The sequence below is a fragment of the Lissotriton vulgaris genome, chromosome 7 (assembly GCF_964263255.1).
Source record: "Lissotriton vulgaris chromosome 7, aLisVul1.2, whole genome shotgun sequence".
Lineage (NCBI taxonomy): Eukaryota > Metazoa > Chordata > Amphibia > Caudata > Salamandridae > Lissotriton > Lissotriton vulgaris.
The window spans coordinates 1,461,881,676-1,461,906,452 of NC_141695.1; the positions used below are offsets into that span (position 1 = coordinate 1,461,881,676).

At 44.6% G+C, this 24,777-nt stretch overlaps 1 protein-coding gene across 1 annotated transcript in view; it reads left to right on the forward strand.

Moving 5' to 3' along the window:
- DHX35 (DEAH-box helicase 35) overlaps positions 1-24,777 on the forward strand; it is a 593,749-nt gene that overhangs the window by 441,253 nt on the left and 127,719 nt on the right. Inside the window, exons 15-17 of the mRNA XM_086932268.1 lie at positions 7,187-7,282; positions 8,324-8,418; positions 9,584-9,661. Coding sequence (XP_086788394.1) covers positions 7,187-7,282; positions 8,324-8,418; positions 9,584-9,661 — 269 coding nt within the window. The remainder of the gene's footprint in view (positions 1-7,186; positions 7,283-8,323; positions 8,419-9,583; positions 9,662-24,777) is intronic.

Consider the following 24,777-nt stretch of genomic DNA (forward strand, 5'->3'; position numbering starts at 1 on the left):
TTTGGCCAGGTACAGGCTCTCAGGGCTTGCCCTGGTAAAGAGCCATGTGTACTCCTCGATAGAAGAGGCAGAGGAACAGGAGAGGTGGACAAAATGGAGCATAGGCTATCCTTGTTCTCAGTGAGCAGCATAGATGCTCCACCTTGCAGACACCATTATCAGAAAAAACGATGTTTGTGATAGATACGATTATCTTCTGATAGGTGCATAGCTAGTGTTCACAAATGTTTCTCTTATTCGCCTGTCTCTATGTTTGCGACCATCATTCCAAAGCAAATGCACATAGTGTTGTGGAACATTTCCAATCATAAAAATAATGATGATGGCCTGCATCTTCTTCAGGCCACTAGACTTAATTTTGATTGGGAGGCTAGGAGTCATAACCCTTGGTGCTGCTACTTCATTCCAACCTATATGAAAGTGTACCATAATTACCCCTACAAGACTAGAGAGTGGTGAGATCAATGTAGTATCTCCCCTTATCGAGCACATCAAAGTGTGACCCTGAAGAGCACCAGAGTTTACAGTTTAAGATATCCCTCATTATCAATGTTCCACACTACCTATTACCAGAAGGAAGCATACAGCAGAACTCTAGCATCAAACGGAACAAGCATTGGCATAGCCAATAGGTCTCGCCTTTGGGACCTTATACGTTTTTAGTTATGCTTTACATTATCGTGGGTGGAAGCTTTAACATATGTATTAGGCATATTATAGAACTGCATTGAGAAGTACTTATTTAAATTGTTTTTGTACAACTAAACTGCAGGGTACATATGAACAATACTAATAATAGGGTACCAAATTAAACTGGCAGAGAATTTAACAGAAGGATTGGGATGGTATAAAAACATGGCAACAGCAATGTTTAAGAAGTTCTTCTGTACACATATTTTAGAAATTTGCGAATACATTCACATATGAGCGGAATTTTTTTCAAATGAAATTGCATACTAAAAACATATTTCTTCACTAATAAAGCAAATGTATGCACTTTAAGCAACAACTAAACTCAAGTCTTGGTAACCCGCTCACATCAGGGTTATTTTTGGTTCCACCTACCATGCTTAGATTTTTCGCAAACCCAATTTATGTTCCCTGAAGTCAGTGTGCGTTTTGTGTGCGTATAGGGTTGCGGTGCCTTCCACAGATTAAATACGGTAGAGTGTATTAAAAAAATCGCAAAATGCATTTTGTTACCTTTTTGCACACTTTGCTGCAGAGCGAAAAGCTAACCTTTGGCCTGTTTCTGCTACTGTTTAAATACCACCACAAACAACAACTTTTTAAAAGAAGCCTAGGTCAGAATTTCGGTCTTTTTTAAGTCCACGAACAGGAAACACGTGTACTGAAGAAATCTATGTGCACACAACAGCCACAGGTACAAATAAAAGCAGGGCTGACTCTGACTTTCATCCTTCCCACTGCTCAAAAAGCATTCGTGCATTACCATTACATTAGGTAATAATAACAACACGTAATGTTATAGTGCAAAAAACTAGCAGCTTGTAAAAAGTGGTATGTAAATAGAACATTTTATTATTAAGAGTGATTTCCAAAAAGTCTGCGGGCCACGCCTCTGCTAGGCCCCAACTTTACCTTAGCATAGGCGTACACAAGAACACTTAGCAACAATTTTTCATCTTGAACCTATAAATAAACCTCACTTGCAGAAAACAGGTTTCCATTCCAAACTATTGCAATAAAATTACTATATAAAAAAAAGATCGATTTTCATGCGTATCCGGAGGGTTGTTTATGCTCTCAACGTTCATTTAGCATGCCCTGAAAAGTGCACACAGAAAGAAATGGAAAGGGAAAAACGTACGAACAAGCAATCAAAAATGAGCAACTTAAATTGTTGTAGTGCTATCTCCAAACAGCGAGCCCTCTTAGAGTCTCACCCCTGTTCCAATGGTTGCTGTGCCATGTTCATGTTACTTCACTATGATAAATAAGATCCTCCTGGCATGGGGTACATACAAGACATGCACGGACACGCTGACTGAAGACTTACAACATTCTTATTTTTAGGTCCCTGTAAACATCATAGGAGACCCGCAGAAAATGATACAGGACTTTTACCCAAGGTTCCTTGGCACACTGGTGCATGCACAGCCAATGGTACCTGCTTCACCACCAACTCAACAGCAGTTCTACTGCCTCATTCATCATCACTATTGCTGCAGGCCCATCTGACACAACCAGAGGCCAATACCAGGGAGGTCATTGACACTGAGGAAGGAGAGGAAGAAGAAAAGGCAGAGGTGATAGAATGGAAACCTGGCAGAAAAGAAGTTGAATTGAAGAATATGTCACCTCAACAGCCAAAGCCACTCTCTTGTTGGTATCTCACTCACTGCCCATTGATAACTCCAACTTTCAGTTTCTGGTGAATAATGTATTGAAACATTCGAACTGTTTCTCATTATCAGAGAAGCTGTATCCTGTATAACTTTCATGATCAACCTAAGAAGCAACTTCAGTTTATACCAGTCATTGACTACATCTAGTAAATTGGGAAAAAGCTATTAGAATCACCACATACATCCCTATGATATTTCCCTACATCAACAAAAGAGCCTCAAAGTGCTTTTGTCTGTCTCATCACTCACCAAATTCGATCATGATGAATGCAACCCCGCGGTGATCTAACAAGTCGATATCTCCTTTACTGTTCCCCCTGTTGCGCAAGGGTGGGGCAGGAAGAGGACACGTTTAAAAAAGGTATTTCTTCTATGATGGCTACTTCTGTGTAGATACTATTGCAAATGTGAGCAGACTTTGGTCCTATTGCAGTCCTGGTGCTTAAATTTGAAGCCACATGTCCTACTCTTGAAGAGGATTTGCACAGTCCAGATCCCAGGACACTGCCTGATAACTTTGACCTTTTAGAGGCACTTATCATCATTTCCCCATTCTCGTGGCTCTAGATGACCCTCAACAAATGGTGGTCTATCATGCCTGACAAGTGGGTCCTCAAACTTACTCAACACGTTCTCACTGTCAAATTCCTTAAACGATCCACTCCAGTAAAGCCTTCAAGAGAAACACATTATTGCCTTCCCCCACTTCATACTGAAACCCTTACTGTGCCCTAGAAAGGAGCCCTAGAGCTTCTCCTGGATGTCTGTGAAATCAAGATCAAAGTAAAGGCAGAGTAATTTCATACACTTATCTGAGGTTTATACCTAAGCTTCTAACAGACTGTCACCTAAACGAATTGGTGGTGTTGAGGTCTTTCTTACAGAATCCTTCCTATGCAGCGAAAAGATTATGCTCTTATGCTTGCGCTTCAAAATCTGCACAATGGTGGTTTTTAGGGGGTAGTTCAGTTCAGAGCTCTTTCACCTCATTTGCTGAAGTGTGGATGCTTTAGAATGAGTTGCATGTGTTACTAAATGTACATAGTTTTGCAACCTTTTAGGTATGTTTGTTTTATTCACTACCATTGTAATTCATCGTGGAACTCCCAATTTAACGACCGGGAATGACTTAAAGTTGTGAGTCAATGAGAGATACCAATGCTGTAGAACTGTAGTTGTGGTTAAGTAACTTAAGCGATAACTCACATTGTCACTCTCCAGTGTACGAAATCAGATCTAGACAAAGTAGAAACCTGTTGGTAAAAACACACAGGACTCTGCAGAATAGATAATACTTGCATAACTCTCTTCAAGAATGAAAACAGACACAATTTTTAATGCGTGTTGAGGTTTATTGATGCATTTTAAAAAACGATTTAGAAAAGGGGGTGGTGATGAACAGAGTGTCTGAGTTAAACAGACCACTCTTACCCAGTCCAAAGATCAGGGCTTGATCCATCACCGTTATTTATCTCACTGCCCCATCCCAGCTCAGAACCTGGCTATATGCAAATCAGTCTGTCCCTGGCCCAGTGCATCATGGGAACAGGGCAGACTAAACTACCCAGCCAATTCTTCACCAGAAAGGAGACAAGCTACCGGGGACCGGTTTCTGGCATTTCAGCCTTCTTCGGCCCGGCTTGCTTGAATCCTGATGGAGCAGTGAGAAAGGGACCCATCAGGATTCAAGCAAGCCGGGCCGAAGACGGCTGAAATGCCAGAAAACGGTCCCCGGTAGCTTGTTTCCTTCCCAGTGTAAGAATTGGCTTTTGTAGTTTGGTTTGCCCTGTTCCCATCATGCACTGGGACAGGAAAAGACTAATTTGCATACAGCCAGGTTCTGAAACTGGGATGGTGCAGTGAGCTAAAAAACGGTGTTGGATCTAGCCCTGATCTCTTGACTGGGTGAGAGTATTCTGTTTAATTCAGAGACTCTGTCCCCTCACCACCCCTTGTTGTAAATATTTTTGTCCACCCTAAGCGTGGAAGGGTATACTCAGATGTGAGTCCCTTGCTCATTGCACCATCAGGATTCAAGCAAGCCGGGCCGAAGACGGCTGAAATGCCAGAAACCGGTCCCCGGTAGCTTGTTTCCTTCCCAGTGTAAGAATTGGCTTTTGTAGTTTGGTTTGCCCTGTTCCCATCATGCACTGGGACAGGAAAAGACTAATTTGCATACAGCCAGGTTCTGAAACTGGGATGGTGCAGTGAGCTAAAAAACGGTGTTGGATCTAGCCCTGATCTCTTGACTGGGTGAGAGTATTCTGTTTAATTCAGAGACTCTGTCCCCTCACCACCCCTTGTTGTAAATATTTTTGTCCACCCTAAGCGTGGAAGGGTATACTCAGATGTGAGTCCCTTGCTCATTGCACCATCAGGATTCAAGCAAGCCGGGCCGAAGACGGCTGAAATGCCAGAAACCGGTCCCCGGTACCTTGTTTCCTTCCCAGTGTAAGAATTGGCTTTTGTAGTTTGGTTTGCCCTGTTCCCATCATGCACTGGGACAGGAAAAGACTAATTTGCATACAGCCAGGTTCTGAAACTGGGATGGTGCAGTGAGCTAAAAAACGGTGTTGGATCTAGCCCTGATCTCTTGACTGGGTGAGAGTATTCTGTTTAATTCAGAGACTCTGTCCCCTCACCACCCCTTGTTGTAAATATTTTTGTCCACCCTAAGCGTGGAAGGGTATACTCAGATGTGAGTCCCTTGCTCATTGCACCATCAGAATTCAAGCAAGCCGGGCCGAAGACGGCTGAAATGCCAGAAACCGGTCCCCGGTAGCTTGTTTCCTTCCCAGTGTAAGAATTGGCTTTTGTAGTTTGGTTTGCCCTGTTCCCATCATGCACTGGGACAGGAAAAGACTAATTTGCATACAGCCAGGTTCTGAAACTGGGATGGTGCAGTGAGCTAAAAAACGGTGTTGGATCTAGCCCTGATCTCTTGACTGAGTGAGAGTATTCTGTTTAATTCAGAGACTCTGTCCCCTCACCACCCCTTGTTGTAAATATTTTTGTCCACCCTAAGCGTGGAAGGGTATACTCAGATGTGAGTCCCTTGCTCATTGCACCATCAGGATTCAAGCAAGCCGGGCCGAAGACGGCTGAAATGCCAGAAACCGGTCCCCGGTGGCTTGTTTCCTTCCCAGTGTAAGAATTGGCTTTTGTAGTTTGGTTTGCCCTGTTCCCATCATGCACTGGGACAGGAAAAGACTAATTTGCATACAGCCAGGTTCTGAAACTGGGATGGTGCAGTGAGCTAAAAAACGGTGTTGGATCTAGCCCTGATCTCTTGACTGGGTGAGAGTATTCTGTTTAATTCAGAGACTCTGTCCCCTCACCACCCCTTGTTGTAAATATTTTTGTCCACCCTAAGCGTGGAAGGGTATACTCAGATGTGAGTCCCTTGCTCATTGCACCATCAGGATTCAAGCAAGCCGGGCCGAAGACGGCTGAAATGCCAGAAACCAGTCCCCGGTAGCTTGTTTCCTTCCCAGTGTAAGAATTGGCTTTTGTAGTTTGGTTTGCCCTGTTCCCATCATGCACTGGGACAGGAAAAGACTAATTTGCATACAGCCAGGTTCTGAAACTGGGATGGTGCAGTGAGCTAAAAAACGGTGTTGGATCTAGCCCTGATCTCTTGACTGGGTGAGAGTATTCTGTTTAATTCAGAGACTCTGTCCCCTCGCCACCCCTTGTTGTAAATATTTTTGTCCACCCTAAGCGTGGAAGGGTATACTCAGATGTGAGTCCCTTGCTCATTGCACCATCAGGATTCAAGCAAGCCGGGCCGAAGACGGCTGAAATGCCAGAAACCGGTCCCCGGTAGCTTGTTTCCTTCCCAGTGTAAGAATTGGCTTTTGTAGTTTGGTTTGCCCTGTTCCCATCATGCACTGGGACAGGAAAAGACTAATGTGCATACAGCCAGGTTCTGAAACTGGGATGGTGCAGTGAGCTAAAAAACGGTGTTGGATCTAGCCCTGATCTCTTGACTGGGTGAGAGTATTCTGTTTAATTCAGAGACTCTGTCCCCTCACCACCCCTTGTTGTAAATATTTTTGTCCACCCTAAGCGTGGAAGGGTATACTCAGATGTGAGTCCCTTGCTCATTGCACCATCAGGATTCAAGCAAGCCGGGCCGAAGACGGCTGAAATGCCAGAAACCGGTCCCCGGTAGCTTGTTTCCTTCCCAGTGTAAGAATTGGCTTTTGTAGTTTGGTTTGCCCTGTTCCCATCATGCACTGGGACAGGAAAAGACTAATTTGCATACAGCCAGGTTCTGAAACTGGGATGGTGCAGTGAGCTAAAAAACGGTGTTGGATCTAGCCCTGATCTCTTGACTGGGTGAGAGTATTCTGTTTAATTCAGAGACTCTGTCCCCTCACCACCCCTTGTTGTAAATATTTTTGTCCACCCTAAGCGTGGAAGGGTATACTCAGATGTGAGTCCCTTGCTCATTGCACCATCAGGATTCAAGCAAGCCGGGCCGAAGACGGCTGAAATGCCAGAAACCGGTCCCCGGTAGCCTGTTTCCTTCCCAGTGTAAGAATTGGCTTTTGTAGTTTGGTTTGCCCTGTTCCCATCATGCACTGGGACAGGAAAAGACTAATTTGCATACAGCCAGGTTCTGAAACTGGGATGGTGCAGTGAGCTAAAAAACTGTGTTGGATCTAGCCCTGATCTCTTGACTGGGTGAGAGTATTCTGTTTAATTCAGAGACTCTGTCCCCTCACCACCCCTTGTTGTAAGCATTTTAAAAAACAGCATGATATCACATGGTTTTTAATAACTTCTTATTTCATCTGTTTCTATTCCTACAGGTCTGGACAAGCATTGTCGGCTGACGGAACCCCTTGGCGTTAGGATGGCTGAATTTCCTTTGAACCCCATGTTTGCCAAGATGCTGCTGGAGTCAGGTGTTTAACAAGTATACGTAATAATCCCCAGTGGATTTTCGACTTTTTGGTTGCACTTTTGATAAACAGCCATACTTTTGAAAGTCAGACTTTTTGGGGCTGTTTCGTTTGCTGCACAGGAGCTTGAATGTGGTGAATGTACTCCAGTTTAATGTGTGTAGTTTTCACAGTTTGTACTAATCCCACCATTCTGTTTAATGTTTTGGCATTGGCACCTTACATGCTGGTATCGCAGAGAGTCTTGGAGCTAGCTGTGCGTGAGTGAGGCATGGTAGAGCCCCAGTGGTTACGTACTGGCGAACCAAATGTACTGAGTGTAATTTCACTGACATTGGATTCATATAAATATATATATTATATATGTGTGTGTGTGGAAATATATGTGTTTTATGGGCCGTGCCCGAAATAAACAATTACTACTATATATATATATATATATATATATATATATATATATATATATATATATATATATATATATATATATATATATATATATATATATATATATATATATATATATATATATATTTTTTGTTTTTGTTTTTTCAACCGAAGTGGGAGGCATCTGAGAACAGCATGTTAACAGTTGAAGTTGGAAGGTGATACCAGATTGTGTACTTTTAATCGGAATGTATAGTTTTGAATTGCAAAATATGATAATTTAATTTTTTTATTCTGGAATCCCTGCAAGTTTTGGTATCTTCCAGTGTTTTTGGATGCATTTTGTCCATTCAAAATATCGAAAATCAAAACCTGTAATATTCTTTTCATCTTAAATTTAGACCTTTTCCAAATTATAAAAAGTGTGGAGGTATTTGCTAGACTGTTTACCAGCATCTAAGGAAAATATTTTGTTTAATCACTGGTATTTCAAAGTACTTAACTTTAATGAGATAATGCGAAATGATTTTGTACATTTTTGGTAAATTTAAGAAATCAAAAAAAATTACCTGCGTGTGAAATACATTTTCTAATAACATTTTTTGCACCTACTTAATATGTATTAACATGATATCTTGTTCCCGGATTCTTCAATAGGCAATTTTGGATGTTCGGCAGAAATTCTGAGCATTGCTGCCATGATGCAGATACAGAGTGTCTTTGTGTTACCTCCCAACCAGAAGGCAAAGGCAGTAAGTTTCTGAGCTATATGTCCTGTGTACTATATTTGAAAGTTTATATTGTGTATTAGAACATTGGAATGTTGGGAGCTCCATTGCAGACAATGCAGTGCTCCCTGCTTCTACGGGCCGGTAAAGGCCCGCAGAGCAACATTCCAATGTTCTACAAATGCTTCTCGAAGCTCGAGGGGATTTATATCCCCTCGAGCTTCAAGAACCCTTTGTTTAATTTGTTAGAACATTCTGCCCTCTAGTGGCAGAATGTTCTAATAGCCTTATAGCCCTTCCTAGCAGGGCTATACCGGCAATTAAAGTCCTGCTGTCTCGTTAAAGTCCCTCGCCTTCGGCTCGGGCCTTTAACGATTCAGCGGGCCTTTAATAGCCGGTATAGCCCGCTACGGCGGGCTATAAGGCTATATGCAACTACTTTTTTAGTGTTTTTATTTCAATTAAAACTCTTTGAAGACAAACCTTTAACTGAGATGTGTTTTATTTCTAAGCATAGGCAATATTACTAGTACTAATTTAACTAGAGTGACTTATTTGGTCTTTGAATGTGCAATACTCAAGCTTCCAAAAAATTATATATGTAGTTTTTGGAGAAGTCCTGTTTTTTAGACTGACCTTTTTGTAGGATTTATATGCTGTTTGAAATTTCCAAGAAACCTTCCACCATGAACATAAAAGTAGTTTACAGAAGGGGATTTTATCTAACTGCACGCATTTATGTCACTTTGCTCAACTTTTACTAGTAAGCAACCACCTAGAAGCTCAATATATGGCTTCACTATGTAGTGGGTTTCTGTTTTATTTATTACGCATTGACCAAATAGACATTACTGCAGGGCTGAAAGGGAAGCTTTTAATGAGTTTCTCTAAATGTTACTTGTTCATGTTACTCTTTCACTTCTCATTTTTCAAAAGATGTGTTTTTGTTCTGTCGGTAAACTGACAATTGACCCACACTGTCCTCTGTGACATCACAGATTGCTTAGTTATCTGAAGTGTATGTTCATTACTCAGTTCTGAGAGCTTTAATTTAAGTGAAATGAACATAAACATATACGTTTTCTATCTTGAATATTCGTACACTATTTCCTCGTATATTGCTTGTTGTTCATATTGGTTGTTTAAACATTGCACTGTTTTCATTTGGTTCCTTGTCTCACTTTTTCAGCGTCGAGAGCACAGAAAGTTTGCTGTGGAAGAAGGCGATCATCTCACTATGCTTAATGTGTTTGAAGCTTTCATCAAAGTAAGTAAAATCAAATATATTTTTAATCCTTTGACTGCTAAATTGTATTGAATTTATAGTCGTTACGACCCCTGACTAGACATTGAAGCGCTAATCCAGAATCCCAAAAGGATTAGTGGTGGATTAGTATAGGGAAATATAAGTTGTTCATTATTTGTTATTAGTAAATAATATGACATTCTATAACTAGATAAGACTTGTAGTAATACCTAGACCATTTCCAGTATTTAAAAATAATGGGATGCTTTGCAGGTGCTTATAAATATTTGTTTGTTCTATCCTGGGCTCAATATCCTGTAGATCAACCCCATAGAAGCACACTTGTATTTTTATTTCATAATCCAAGATATTTGAGTGTATCACAAACAGGTGATCTTTGTAAGTTAGAATTTAAATATTCACAATCAAACTTCTATATAGAATTTTAAGGTAGATTTTAATGGCAGTACATGAGCAGTAGATGTTAGTATTTTAATTTGTACTTTTGGCATGGAAATCATCACTGTGCACTCACACATACACCCTGTTTTATGTTTTGCTGCACAGACAGGCAAGTTGTGTGTGGTAGAATTGTGGTATTTACCTCGTCCCTCTTTCTTTATTTGCCAACCAGCCAGGGCCTCTCATTGCGTGTGAGAAAATCCCTGTGCCTAATTCAATAGTGTAGTATAAGCTGGCCATAACCCTGCTGATCTCAAAAGGAAATAAAAATTACATGCAAGACATAACATTCATTGTCACACTGTCATATGAAGCTTGGATGTGGGGGTTTAATAAGAAAGCAGTCTGATTTGCAGCCACTGTGCAGGCTTAAAGGTGTGGAATTTAACGGGAGCCAGTTCAGTATCCCACACAAGTTGAAACAGACAGCATGAAGGTGTAATTACACAGCAAAAATACAAGGTAACTGAAATATAAAGTGGGTGTGTTTGAATACTGTTGGCAGAGCCTCATGGAAGCACCATTCAAGGAGACAGACAGGAAGGGTTTTATCTGCAATTGCTTTGTCCCGCTTACTTTGTTGAGGGAAATGTTATTATTGTTAGTTTTATTTAAAATCTTAATTCAATTAAATTATTAATTAATTGAGCTTGGGTTGAATTCATATACCTTGCATCCTATCATTCTTTTTTTCTATAGTTTGAATTTTGTGTTTTATTTTCATTTGATAACTTTATTTCGGTCAAAGACCATAAAAGTGCAAATAAAATTCATACAAGCAGCAAGTATTAAAACAATAAATAGTAAGCAGATCATTTGTTGTTAAAAAAGAATTAAACAGTTGAGTTATCAAAGAGTAACAATAAAAGATGCCATGAATTTTACAAAGAAGTTACAAAACTTTGTCTTCTGCGCCACATACCGAATAGGTATCGAGATACGGCAAACACAATGGGGGGGATTGGTATCGTAAAACAAAATCCGGCACGCCTGGGTGACATGTCGAAGCTTAAGGTTCCTGCATATTGGCATCAACCAACAACTTCTGATTACTGAATATGCAGGACAGAAAAACATTACATGAACCAAATTTTCGTTTTTATAATCACATGCCGGGCAGGCTTCTTTGCTTGACTTTGACCATCTGGATGTGAAAGACCTAATCGGTAGGGTACCATACCTTAGCTGGAGACAGAGCTTTTTCACAAGCTAAGGTTGTATTACGTCCATGAATTACTCAAATTTAGGTTCTACTTTAACAAGGAGGAACTCTGACGATAGCCTACCCAAAGGTGCAGACCTCTGTAATGCAAGGAAGTTCTCCATACGGATCTGAGTTTGGAGTTCTTTTTTCGATATCCCAGGACATGACATCTCGGGTGTTTCCCAGAGTTGCGGATAACCTATCCTGGTGCTAACATTCCTAATATGTAGAAGCCATGGGATCTTTTTGTTTTTAAGAGAGGTCCACACCTCAGCAAATTCTGCTCTATAAGACGCCAATTCCAATGCTGACCACAACCTCTTCCAGTATACAATGGGGCGTGCGCTTATGATCTCCTCTATTGGCTCCAACCCAAGGTCACTTCTAAGGGGAATCAGTGGTGTGCTTGGTGGTAATCCAACTAAATTCCTAACAAACCTTTGTTCCACCCTACTAAGATTTGGTGCCTGTTGGTGCCCCCAGAGTTCGGCACCATAAACTGCCGCTGTTCTAGCCTGGAGACGGTATATTTCCAGAGCCGGAGATACCGATTTGAAGGCTGACCCCTTGAGCACTTTACTAATGCCCCCTGCGACCTGAGATAGCTTAAGCGCCGACTTGGTAGTTTGAATATTCCAGTCAAGGTTCTCCGTAAGGGTAATTCCTAAATATACAAAGGTCTTGACCCTCTCCAGGGGGATCCCATTTAGGACCGGATTTGAGCGTGCCCGCTTTGGGGGATTGAAAATCACAAACTTGGTTTTCCTCAGGTTTATTTCCAATCCCCGCAAAGCACAAAACGCCACAAATCCATCAACCGTTCTCTGAATGCCAGATGACGTTTTCGACAACAGCAGAGTGTCGTCTGCAAACATCAGAGCTGGCACTCTCCCGGTCACCAGTTTTGGGGCGTCATTGTCCACCACGCCATTCAAATGGTCGACAAGACCATTAATGTAAAGGCTGAATAGCGTGGGGGCCAGTATGCACCCTTGGCGCACTCCTTTCTGAACAGGAAAGTGCTCTGTGAGATCACTATACCTCCCACACCTAACCTGGGCATAGTTGTTTGTATGGAGCCTAGATAATATAGCCAATAGATAGGGCGGGAGTCCCAGATCTGACAGCACCTTCCACAGTTTGATTCGAGGAACCAAATCAAATGCAGCCCGCAGGTCCACAAAAACAAGGTAGAGGCTGCCACCCTCCACACTTGCTGTTTTCCAATAAAGGACCTGCAGGCGAAATATTTGGTCCAAGGTGGAAGTGCCAGCCCTGAAGCCGGCCTGGAATGGGGTCAGGATTTCATTTTCCTCTATCCACCCGAGGATCCTATTAAGAATGACCCTTCCCATTAACTTCTGCGATGTATCTATCAGACTTATTGGTCAATAGTTTGAAGGGGTAAGTGGGCAGCCTTTTTTAAAGATGGGCACAATCTCAGCCCCCAGCCAGGTTGCTGGCAGTTCTGCCCCCAACAGTATCTCATTAAATAGAACAACTAGGTAGGGAGCCCAGATTTTAGGCTGGGTACGGAACAAGTCTCCGGGTAGTTTATCGAGGCCTTGTTGGGAAGTAATTTTCCGATTGCCGCCTCAACCTCATTCAGCGTGATGATATCACAGTGTGAGAGGCGTAGGTCCCTCCCTACTACCAATGGATCCCACCCTGAGTGGGGGGCGGGGGCTGACACTATTTCCCCATTTTCCCCATCCACTACTCCTAGTTTCCCTAGATTTTGCTGGGATTCGGTAGTTTGACAGACTGTAGCGGAACCATAGAGTGCTGCAAAGTGTAACTCCCACACTATAGGGGCAATATTTGGGGCAGGCGCGGGGTTTGACCGATTTAAGCCTGTTGCAACAATGGTCCAGAATTTTTTAGGGTCCCCACCCCTTAGCGAGCTTCCAAGGTCTTCCCACAACTTAATCTCCCATTCCTTTTTAGCCTCATTAATTGCCTTTTTGTAGCATAGGCATTTTCCCATAATAACTCCTTTGTCCTTTGTTTTGAGTGCAAGCAGCAGGGCGGTTTTTCCCTTTCGACAAAAGGCATTGTACCATGGGTGTACATTGGTCCGAGGTAAGTTTACACCGCCCACCGGCCAAAAAACATCCCTTAGCTTGACGGCCATCTGGTAATGAATATCGGCAGCCCTTCCCCGGGAACCCGGGCTCCCCATATCAGAAATAAATGGGATTACAATCCTGTATAGTTCAGCAAGTTTTATTGGGGAGTCCTGAAAGTGGGGCCATTTTACCCTTCGCCTAGAGTTGGTAATTATTAGGGGTTGGGGAACATTTGTTTGAAGAGGCGGTGAATTTATCAGACCAAAACTCCCAGCTTTAAGTGATAAGACAAGGGCATTGTGATCACTATCATGCCTTGCGTGCACACTGAATTCAACCACCCTATCCCAGTGCCTAGCTTCAATAAATATGTAGTCAATGACAGAAGTTTGGCCCGGTCTGTTGAACGTTTTATTTTCTTTACTGTCACTTGCCTTTCTGAATTGAAGCCCTGTGCTTGGCTTTCTGACCATATTCTGAACTATGATAACTTTAAGAGGACTCCTTTCTCTTTTTGTGTGATTATTTTGAGACAACTTTTGGTGCAAGAAAAGGCTGCCCAGTTCCTCTTGCTGACTGAATACACACAAATAATAACCAAAGTTGAGAATTGCTTCCGGACTTCTGAAGGAGGAGCAAGGTGGCACTGAACAGAGCAAGGCGTCAGTGAATGGAGTGCAGCAAGGTGTCAGTGAGTGGAGCAAATCAGAGCAAGGAGCAAGGCAGTATTGGGGACCTTGCAGACATGCTTCCGCTGCCTCCAGTTGGTACAGTTGCAGTCCCGTTACCCATTACAGGTACAAAAGACAAAGCCTCTGGAGGTGGATAGAGCAAAAGGTTTGCAGGCTTCTCGCGCAGCAAGGAGGCGGCTGGCATTAAGCTGGTGCTGCTTGTAACCTTATGAGGAGCCTGCACGCCCACCGGCGTTGCTGCACCCACTCCCTCCTGATTTTAGCCTCCCAAAGTAGAAGGCAGCTGGCTCTGCCGGCATGACTAGCTGCCCCCCGTTCCCCACTACTGACTTCACTGCTCTACTCTCTCTGTTACCCACCCACGTGCTTGGTCTCGTGTTGTTTAAAGGATCTGGAATAGGGCCATATTTCTGGATTCTTCTCTGGCTTGAGGCGGTTGGAACCCAGCTTCAAGGATCCCCTAGTCTAGGGCATCTCCTCAGTTTGTGGCTCCAAAGTTGTTAGTGGGCAGGAAGGTGCCTTTTTACGGATTGGTGGGAGGCAGGTTAGGGCAACCAAAAACCTCGCTATCCAGGAAGAGCATTTTATGTGGCCTGGCAGCACCAGCAGCAAGAGCTTTGTAGTTTTGAAGGCCCCTTACCTGTTCAGGTGGCGCTAGTGAATATTTTCGGCATCTTTTTTTTTTTAAATGACTGCAGAGAATTTGACATCTGGGTGGTTAATCTCTTCTAGACCTCTCCGCCTCAAAGGGCCCCTCAGGCAAAGAACCAAACGTTAGTAGTCTTCTATAAGGAATTTAGCCTTAATCAATAAATTACAAAAGCAGCAAAGTTTATCTTTCCTAGGGGAAGAAGGAAAATGATAAAATTACTAAAAAGATGCCGTACAAGATGGAAAGCCACTATAAAAAAAACAGCAGACTGACAAGATATAGCTAGATCTACTGAAAGTTGCCATAAATAAAGATTACAGGAGGATTTGATCCATAATTAACACATCATCCGGGAGAAGTATTAGACCCAAAATTATTCTCATTTCAAGTGGTGAGTGTTTTCTTATGTATTTCGAACCTCTACTCTGCTAACCATCCAATTGATGAGGATCTACCTTCCCTTGTGATCACCTCCACTGAAGCAGGAGATATAGAGGGCCCCTCAATGGGCCAGATTAAGGAGATTATTCTGCATGTGAGAGCTTCGGGAGCCAGGGGCCCGGACCAAATCCTGATTACTATTATTAAATCAAAGTATACCTCTGGTCAGGTTATTTGGCGCTCCTTTTAATTGTTGTTATCGGTATAGATCATTTCTATCTTCATGGAGGGGGGCTAGCATTATTTTACCGTTACTTAAGAAGGGCTCTACTGCCCTTCCTAATAATTTTAGGCAAATAACGCTCCTTGATTATATAGGAAACATTTTTGCTAATAGCCTTGAAGATCATTTGCAAGATGGGGTGTATGTTAATAATATCATACCGTTGGAGCAGGCTAGTTTTAAATCTAACAGTCCAACCTTAGATAATATCACAGCCCTCCAGTTGATCTTGGAGAAATATGTGGTGTCACGTAATATGCCGTTTTACGCCACTTATATTGTTTTTTCCATGACTTTTGACCATGTAGATCGACCTGTGTTTTGGCAAAAGATCAGAAATCTAAAAATCCCTGATCATCTGCTTAATCTTGTAGTTGCTCTTTACCTGGTGCCACGTAATACTTGAGGGCGATTGTGGGTTATCTCCTAAAATATTGACGAATAACAGTCTTAAACAAGGTTGCTCCTTTATTATTTTCCCTATATATCTATGATTTACTAAAGGCATTGACTGAATTGAGAGGGGAAACCAAAGCTAGGTCACACAATATAGCTTCATTGGTTAATGCGAATGATATTGTGATTTTAGACCTAACTCTTAGGGGGATACAGAGTTGTTTGGATTGTCTGCAGATGTTTGCAGATAGCCATCATTTAAAGATTAACATCAATAGGAGTAACGAGCTAAAGGAAGTAGAAAATCGAGACATTGTAGGTGACGATCTGGTTCCCAGGAGTTGTAACTTGCTAATTCATATCCTTATTTGGATCAAATATTCTCCACCAATCTTTCTGTGAAAGAACACATTTCACACTTAGGTAAAGTGGTGGCACATACCAACGCACTCGTATCATTTCATCGGGATGTGGGCTGGAGACACTTTACCCACTTGCTCTCTGTGTATAATGTAAAAACCCCCTCAACTCAAACTTTATGCCATTGAAATCATGGAATTTAAATATTAGAATTGTTGGCATAAAATGGAGTGAAAAATAATCGGTGTAATTTGCAATGTAAATACCCTTGCTCCTGAGCATTTATATTAAGGGGCTAGCCGCTGTTCTTCAGTTGGGCCACAGGATTTTGTTCCTTGTTTAAGAATGTTAACAATGCACCACAGCACTTTAGTTTGAACAAGGCTGAGTTTATGGCAATGTTCCGCTTTGCACTTGCTTTTAAAAATGGCATCATGACTACCTCAAGGGATCAAGATATGCACTCATGAAAAAATAAGAAAATAAAGATTCAGGTCATAGTTTCCACATTTTACGGGATTCACCCACGTCCATATTTAAAGTGGAACGTTGGTTTTTCTTACTGTTTCCTTTGCATACTGCATATTTTACCATTAAATATTATTAGAGGTGCGTGGTTGGGTGTAGCTCCGGAGCTTAGATTGTGTAATCTCTGCAGGGTTTTCATACAAACCTTAGAGCATGTTGTTTTTGTGTGCCCTGCTTTGCATAATATTCTCTGTTATTTGTTGAAACCATTGTTTCTGAAATATGGAGTGCACTCAACGAAAAAGCTGTGCAATTTTTATTTTATCCAGTAAATGAAATGATGGGTTTTAAAATTCTTCCCTTTTTTAATGCTTTTTAGGTATGCATTGATTATGCGATTTGTATTCTATGTAAAGTTGATCTAATTGTGCATTTGTATCTTATAAATGAAAATTACATTGAATAATTGAGAATTGCTATCTCCATGCCACACCTTGCATTTCGGACTGGGTAAGGTTGTATCCTCTCTCAACACTCAATGGCCGTCTTGTTTTTGCTTGAACACAGCCTTTCTCTTCTCCTATACTGTATTGTCAGCACGTGACCAACTTCAATGAAGGTATAATTTTAAAAGGTCTGTGGCTGTCCCTCACAGTCCTGCGTCATCATGTTGGGGAGATTCCGACTTTGTGTGCACACCAGTATTGGTGTACTGCAAGATATTGACTAACAACTTGCTGGTTATTTGCCAGAGCGATTACTTTGTCATCAAATCCTTTAATTGCCAGCGATACAAAGCTCCAGACAGGGCGAACTATTGGCACCAATTCGACCTTAACCGCATCGCTGCGGCGGCTTTTCCCGCTGTGTGCGGCAATTTTTTAAAAGCAGCGTTACATGACGAGCTCAGCTCGCCATCCGCACACGACCACCGTGGATGATGACGAGCTGAGCTCGTCATCAGCATCGAAGGGGTTAAGATATCCAGTGTGTATGTTTAACCACTGCCCCCCGGACCTCCTGTTCTCCTGTTGTCATGCACAGTTTCAAATCTGGTGCGATGGGAGGAGTGGGATCCAAAACTCAGCCCTAAGAGAATGTGTAATTTGTAATCATGGAAGTTGAAAAGTGGTTTACTCCATCTCCATTTCAAAACCCCCAATTATCTAGCGCAAAAGCGCTAGATAACCGGAGGTGGTAGACCCTCGAGAAGTGCTAACTCTTTCCTCCTGAAATCACAGATCGTTCGCAAAAAGATAACGTGTAACCGCGCATTCTCCGGCTCTGCCCCGAAGATCTGGAACTCTCTTCCAACGGAAGCACGCAGAATCTCCTCAACGGTTGCTTTCAAATTGGAAGCTAAAAGATTCCTTATGCACAAGTTCTTACCCTAAATGGCTTTGGTTCATCTGCTCTAAGTCATTGGTCTTACAACCTTACGGCCTGCACTGGGTGCTACTCTTCGTTACCTTTCATTTTCTCCCCTCTTAACTCGCTATGTACCAGTTATTGTATTAGTCTCTATGGACCCCTTTTGTTTTGTAACAGTTCTGTGTGTTATTCTTATTTGATGCCCATACTGCAATTTATTACCTTCCTTCCTTCCCTCCTATTAAAAGTGCTCTGATATCCTTCGGATCATGTTCGTGCTATTAAAAACTTAAAAAAAAAAAAAAAATAGAATTACATCGTATTCAGCGTGCAACTACACACCACTTATTTAGCATTGATGAATGAGTGCACACAGCACTGACTGCTTGCTCGACTAGGTGTAACGTACACCACACTGTTCTTGGTACCTTCCCACCTTTTCCGATCAAAAAACTAATTTTTCATCAACCCCTATCCACTTTCTGAGTGCCTTTTCTCTAACTGTATCTCCCGTCTAATCAGCAGCAGCGCATTTACCGTCCAGGCTGTTAAATCACTTGGATTTATAAGACACAATCCTTTCCAACTCTGAGAAACCATACTTATGAAGGGATTCATAAATCCCCATTCAGTGCTATGTTAACTGGCCCGACGTTTAATCAAAGCAACAAATAGAGTACTATGTATCGGGAGTTGTAAAATGATTGTTCTTTTATCGTTGCAGTGTCACAACTCGCAAACCATTTCAGTCATTTCAAAATAGGAACTTTTACATCTATGAATTGGGGTCTAGAATGTGTTGTCTGGTAGTCGTGGACTTCTGAGGCAAAACAATAATCTGCCCTATTATTTCTGTTTGCTTATGTTAGACCTGACATCATTGGCTTGAGTCTCTCCTCCATTTTTTCTGTTTTGCCTCTACTGTTTTACGATGTTTTGCTGGTATATGCTTTGGGCGCCGTGTCACTGCTGATCAGTGCCATAGCGCAAGTGCTCCCTATGTTAAATTGATGTATCTATCGTATCCATGTTTGGCTTATTTGGTTTACTATCAGTCCCTCGTCTAGTGCACCCAGAGTGCCGGGGCTTGTAAACGCAAATGCCGCTCGTGGGCTTGCAGCACGTGTTGTGCCACCCACAGGAGCGGCCTCGTAAAAGAATGCCTACGGGTCGGTCATTGCGAGACCCACGTGCAGCCTCGTGCTGTCACGCCGGCTGCGCAAGTATACGTACTTGCCAGCCCTCCAAACCTTCCCTTGGCTTCATGTCAGTCGCCCCTATGGTAGGCCTTCGGGCAGGGTGCATTGTAAGTCTGAGGTAGGACACGCCTGACCAAGTTGGCATGTCCTAATAGTGAATTACCGCCATCTTGGTCCTTCACTATTGCGAGGTAGCCTGCTCTCCATTGATTAGAATGGGCCGCCGGGATTATTAGTACTATGATCCTCGCTGGCTCGGAGAGCATGGTGCAATGTCGAGTTTGGTATCCCTGAACTCTGGGTTTAATTACGCATCCGTTGGTGTGGATGGTTTTTGGACTCTGGGTTCGAAAATAGCACTTTTAGAAGGTGTCTATTTTCTTGTCTAACCATATCTGGTTTCTGCTGGTTTTGCGTGTGTGTGACAGGAGCTGGGTGGCTCCCCAGGTCTGGATGAGTCAGTGTGGGATGAGTGGGACAGTTACGTTGAGAGTAGGGGGAGAGTAGTTGTTGATAGCCTGCCTTGCCTGATACAATGCCGGCTCCACCTCCTGCCAAGCGGCTGATGGCTCTGTGCCTGCCATGGACGATCCTAGCCCCACCTCCTGCCAGGTGGCCGATAGCTCTGCTCCTGCCAGTGTCAATGCTGGCTCCACCTCCTGCTGGGCGTCTGAGGACCCAGCCCTGCTCAGTGAATAGGCCAGGTGCTTCTGCCTGGCTCCACCCACAACGGACCCAGGATGTTGGGAAACCCCCGGCATGGACAAAGGGATCAAAGACGAAAAGGGGTATAAGAGTAGGACCCCTGAACCAAGAATTTAGATCACTTCTGACAAGGAACCCTGTAACCAAGGACAAGAGGCCTGCTGATCTAAGGACTGCCTACCCCTTCTGCCAGTGTGCTGTTGTTGGGGGAATCCTGCAGTGCTTCTTTATTTTTGCCAAGGAACCAGGAGAGAGGAACTGTGTGTGTACTCTCACGCTTGCTAAGAAAATCTCCAAGGACTGGAAGACTGCCAGTCTCCTGCTGAAGTCACAGGGCTAAAGGACTTCATCTGCTTAAAGTGCTATTTTGCTGGAACCGTGAATGTGACTCCAGGCTTGACGTAGCGCTCCTCGCGGTCGACGCCGAACCTTTGGATTAACTTTGCCTTGACGTCGTGTAGCCCCCGTGCGGGTTACCCTGTTGCTAAGAACTGCATTGCCAAGAAGAAGATTTGCTTTGATACTAAAAACTTTGTGCTAAAGAAGAAACTACCTTTGAACTATCCTTTTTTTCCTTCCCAACGTATTTATTCCGATTGTGTACAGTTTGTCGTTATTTGGTCTTCTGCTAAGCCTTATATAAAAATACTTATTTTTATAATACTACTGTGTCGTGTCCATTTGTAGTGCATTCACGGTATTAATGTATGTGGTCATAATTGCTTAACGCACAGCCTCTGAAATAAGCCTGTTCTGCTCTGCCAAGCTACCAAGGGGGTGAGCAGGGGTTATCAAAGGGTGTGATCCCCTTGCCCTGACTAGAAAAGGAGTGTCCCTATTTGTCAGAAGTGTATACCTCTGCCAACTAGAGACAGCCGGTTCTAACAGCTTACAATAGGAGAGATGTACAGTGGAAGCGATAGCAGTGAGGACACTAGATATTCATACAGCAATCCTATTGAAACACGCATTTGTAAATGCATTAGGTTTCGCCTATGTGATCATTAATAAGCAGTTTTTTGTTATCAATTGTAGCTTGCCGAGTAGTTGAACGTTATAAGTTACAGTAAGTCTGTTAAAGTGTTATGACTTGTTTATGTACAAAAAGGCAGTATATTGTGCTATTACTAGCGGTATAGTGTAGGTAAGTAATAGCAAACGTTTGAAAAATAAAATTAAAGAGGGAAATAATAGAATGCATTGGTGTAATAGCATTATTATGTGTTTTGGGGAGTTCTGACCACGTTTGGGCCCTGTGTCACCACACCTGCTGCACCATTCAAGTCATGGCCCTATTCCCTGCAAGTTAACTGCACTCGTGACTGCCTGTTTAGTTGAAAAATATTGCAATATTTGGTTTTTAGAGAGGTTCCTAGAGCTTTGGTGCGCCAGTGTCACTGCACTGGCTGCACCATTGAAATCATGCCCCTTTTGTCTGCAGGGTAACTACACTTGTGACTGATAATTTAGCAGTGAAATATAGCAATATATGGTGTTTAGAGGAGTTCTGATAACTTTAGGCCCCGGTGCCACTGCACGTGCAGCACCTTCAAAATCATGGCCCCAATGTCTGCTAGTTAACTGCACTTGGTACTGCTTGTTTAGTAGTAAAGATCTGAAAGAGACACGTTAGTGAAGATTCCTTACTTTAGAATTACCCCCAGGCGTCAGACTGGATCTGGAAAGTTTTCGTCAGCAGTACCCCTACGTGTCGTAAGGTGGCGTTGTGCAGCTCCGTGTCCGTCGTAGGTGTCATGATCGCCGGGATGACGTCGCAGCAGCAACTTAGACGCCGACCTCGCGCGCTGACGTCCGTTCTTTCTTTTTTCGCGCCAGCAAGCGCAGATCCGGAGAGAGCGGTACCGCCAGTAAATTTTTGACTGAGATTTTTGGGACTTTTTGTCTCTGTTCTTTTGAGTCTTTGACTCCGGTGTATAGGGATGCCTGGTTTCAAGTCTTGCGAGGCTTGTCCCCGCACAATGTCGGTGACAACCCGCACCCTGAGTGTCTTTACTGCCTGGGGCACAACCCGACCCGCTTTGTGCCCCGTCTGCCGGGCCATGGCTCCAAAAACTTTGTGGAAGCGGTCCCAAAAGTTGCTTGAGGCCCGGGAGTCAGCTCCAGTCTGTTCAAGGTCCCGGTCCTGTGGGAAGCCGAGGACCGGTCGTGGTGCCGCCACCATATTTCGACGAAGTCTTCGCACTCAGGGTCAGGTAAGGCGAAGCACAAGAAGTCGAAGAAGTGACGTCACTCTTCGCCTTCCCCTAGCCTGTCGCGCGACGGCTGAGGGTGCGAGTGGTGCCACCCCAGTGACTCCGGCGGAGCCTACGCAGTTGCCGACGGCCTACCTACCCTTTCCGGGTCAGTCAGCGACTCCGACCCAGCTGTAGGAATTTCTGTCAACCATGGCCCGCCTCTTTGGCCTGTCAGGCTCCACCGCCGCACCTTCAGTCCCCGCGGGCTCGGCCGGGGGTCCTCGCCCGTCTTCGTCGCCGGCCCCGACGTCGTCGACAGCTCGGGCCTTGGCTCCGCAAGACCCCCATGGATCCATGCATGGATACTAGCCTATGTTGGTTGGCCTAAAACGACCTCCACCGACATCGACGTCTACTGCTGTCCCCGGCTTCCACCCCGCCATGGAGACAGTGCCGGACCGGTGTTGATCGACGCCGAAGGGGATTTTCCATCCCTTTCTCCCTCCTCCTCATTCTTTTCCGCCTGCCCAGCAGGTTATGGAGGACGGGGAGGACTGGGAGGGGTCTGAAGACCCTCTCGCAGCCCAATGCGAGTTAGACCCGGACTGGGAATAGGATTTGGAGGATGCAGGTGGAATGGATTTTTCTCCAGAACCTGGCACACTGTCTCCTTCTACTGTGGCTACGGAAGAGGATGGTACTTATTCAGTGGTGTTGCCTACGGTGGCCGTCAGGACTAGCCTCCTGACAGAAGTGCTTTGACCGGCGGCTTCCTCTGCGGAACCGCTGCTGCCCTTCAATGACGCACTTTCAGACGTTCTTTTGGGCACCTAGCCCAGGCCCAACACAGGAGCTCCTGTGGATAGGAACGTGGCCCCGGTTGACTCCATTTTCCTCTCCTAACACCCTACCCCTGAGAGCTTGGTTGTCCAAGCCTCTGGTCCCAAGCACATTCCCTTCCGCACCACCGGACAGGGAATGCAAGAAATTGGGGCAGTTTGGGAAGAAGATTTTCACTTCTGCTAGTTCAGGGTTGCAGTCTGTGAACACTACATGTCTCTTGGGCCGTTATTCCCATTCTGTGTGGGATACAGTGGCACATGTGCTGCCTCAGTGTCCGGAGGAGGCCCGGGCGGTGCTTTCCCAAGCTATTTCTGAGGGGAGAGACGCAGTCAAGTTCGCAATTCGTTGTGGCCTTGACACAGCCGACTCGCTGGGCAGAGTGATGTCCACAACAGTGGTCTATGCAGTCACGCCTGGCTGAGGACAACTGGCTTTTCTGGGGATGTCCAGAATACTGTGATGGACATCCCCTTTTATGCCACTCGCCTTTTTGATGACAAGGCAGATAGTGCGTTGGAGCGTTTTAAGGACTCGGGGGCTACGGGCAAGTCCTTGGGTCTTTCGGACACGCGCACTCCTTCAGCTTCTGCTTTTTGCTCCTTTCGTGGCCGAGGAAGGGGCACCCAAACACGTTTGTTTCAGAGCCACAGGCTTGCACAGCAACAGTTTCAGCGCAGCCGCGGATGTGGGACCCACCGTGGTGGGTCACGGGTCCAGCGGGCGGGTCAGTCCACCCCTACTCCTGCCACCACTGCCTCCAAACCTTCCTAGTTGGGTGTTTCAGGCCCATCACACACCAGTGGGTGACAGGATTCACCACCACCTCCCCCACTGGCGGACCATCACTTCGGACTGGTGGGTTTTACAGATAGTCCGAAGTGGCTACTCTCTCCCCTTCAAGACTTCCCCTCCAGCCATGCCACCTCAGTACCACCGCATGTTGGGGGATCACTTGACACTTTTCCAGCAGGAAGTTGCTGCCCTCTAGGCCAAGGGGGCCATCAAGCGTGTTCCAACGCCCGAAGTAGGTCGTGGTTCTTACTCCCACTACTTCTTGGTTCCAAAGTTCCAAAGAAGGACAAGGGCCTGCGTCCCATCTTACACCTTCGGAACATCAATCGCTTTCTCCGGAAGGAGAAGTTCAAGATGCTCACACTTGCTCAGGTCTTGTCTGCCCTAGACCCACAAGACTGGATGGTAGGGCGCTTATTTTTATATCCCTGTGCTGCCGGCACAACGGCGTTACCTGCGGTTCACGGTAGGCCCATGAGCACTTTCATTTCACCGTGCTCCCCTTCGGCCTTACCAGCGCCCCTTGGGCGTTCACGAAAGTGATGACAATGGTCACAGCTCATCTGCGCAGATCAGGGGTTTCAGTCTTCCCCTATCTCGACGACTGGTTGTTGAAGGCGGGCTCACCCCAGGCAGTCGTCTCCCACCTCCAGACTACGGCCGACCTCCTGCATTTGCTGGGGTTCTCCATCCGCGTCCCTAAGTCGCACCTGATTTCCTCTCAGAAGCTCCTCTTTATCGGAGCGGTTCTGGACACGGCACAGCTTTGGGTTTATCCTCCCGAACAGCGAGTCCGGGACATTTCGGCTATGATTCCGATCTTTCAGCCCTTGTCCTGGGTTCTGGTCAGGATGACCTTGAGGCTGCTGGGCCTCATGGGCTCCTGCATCCTGCTGACCAATCATGCCAGGTGGCATATGCGGGCTCTACAGTGGGACCTGAAGTTCCAGTAGGCACAGCATCAAGGGGACCTGTCCGAGTACCTGCAGATCTCGGAGGGCACTGCACAACAGTTGCAGTGGTGGCTCACAAACCAGCATTGGGTCGGCGGCAGATAACTCTCCT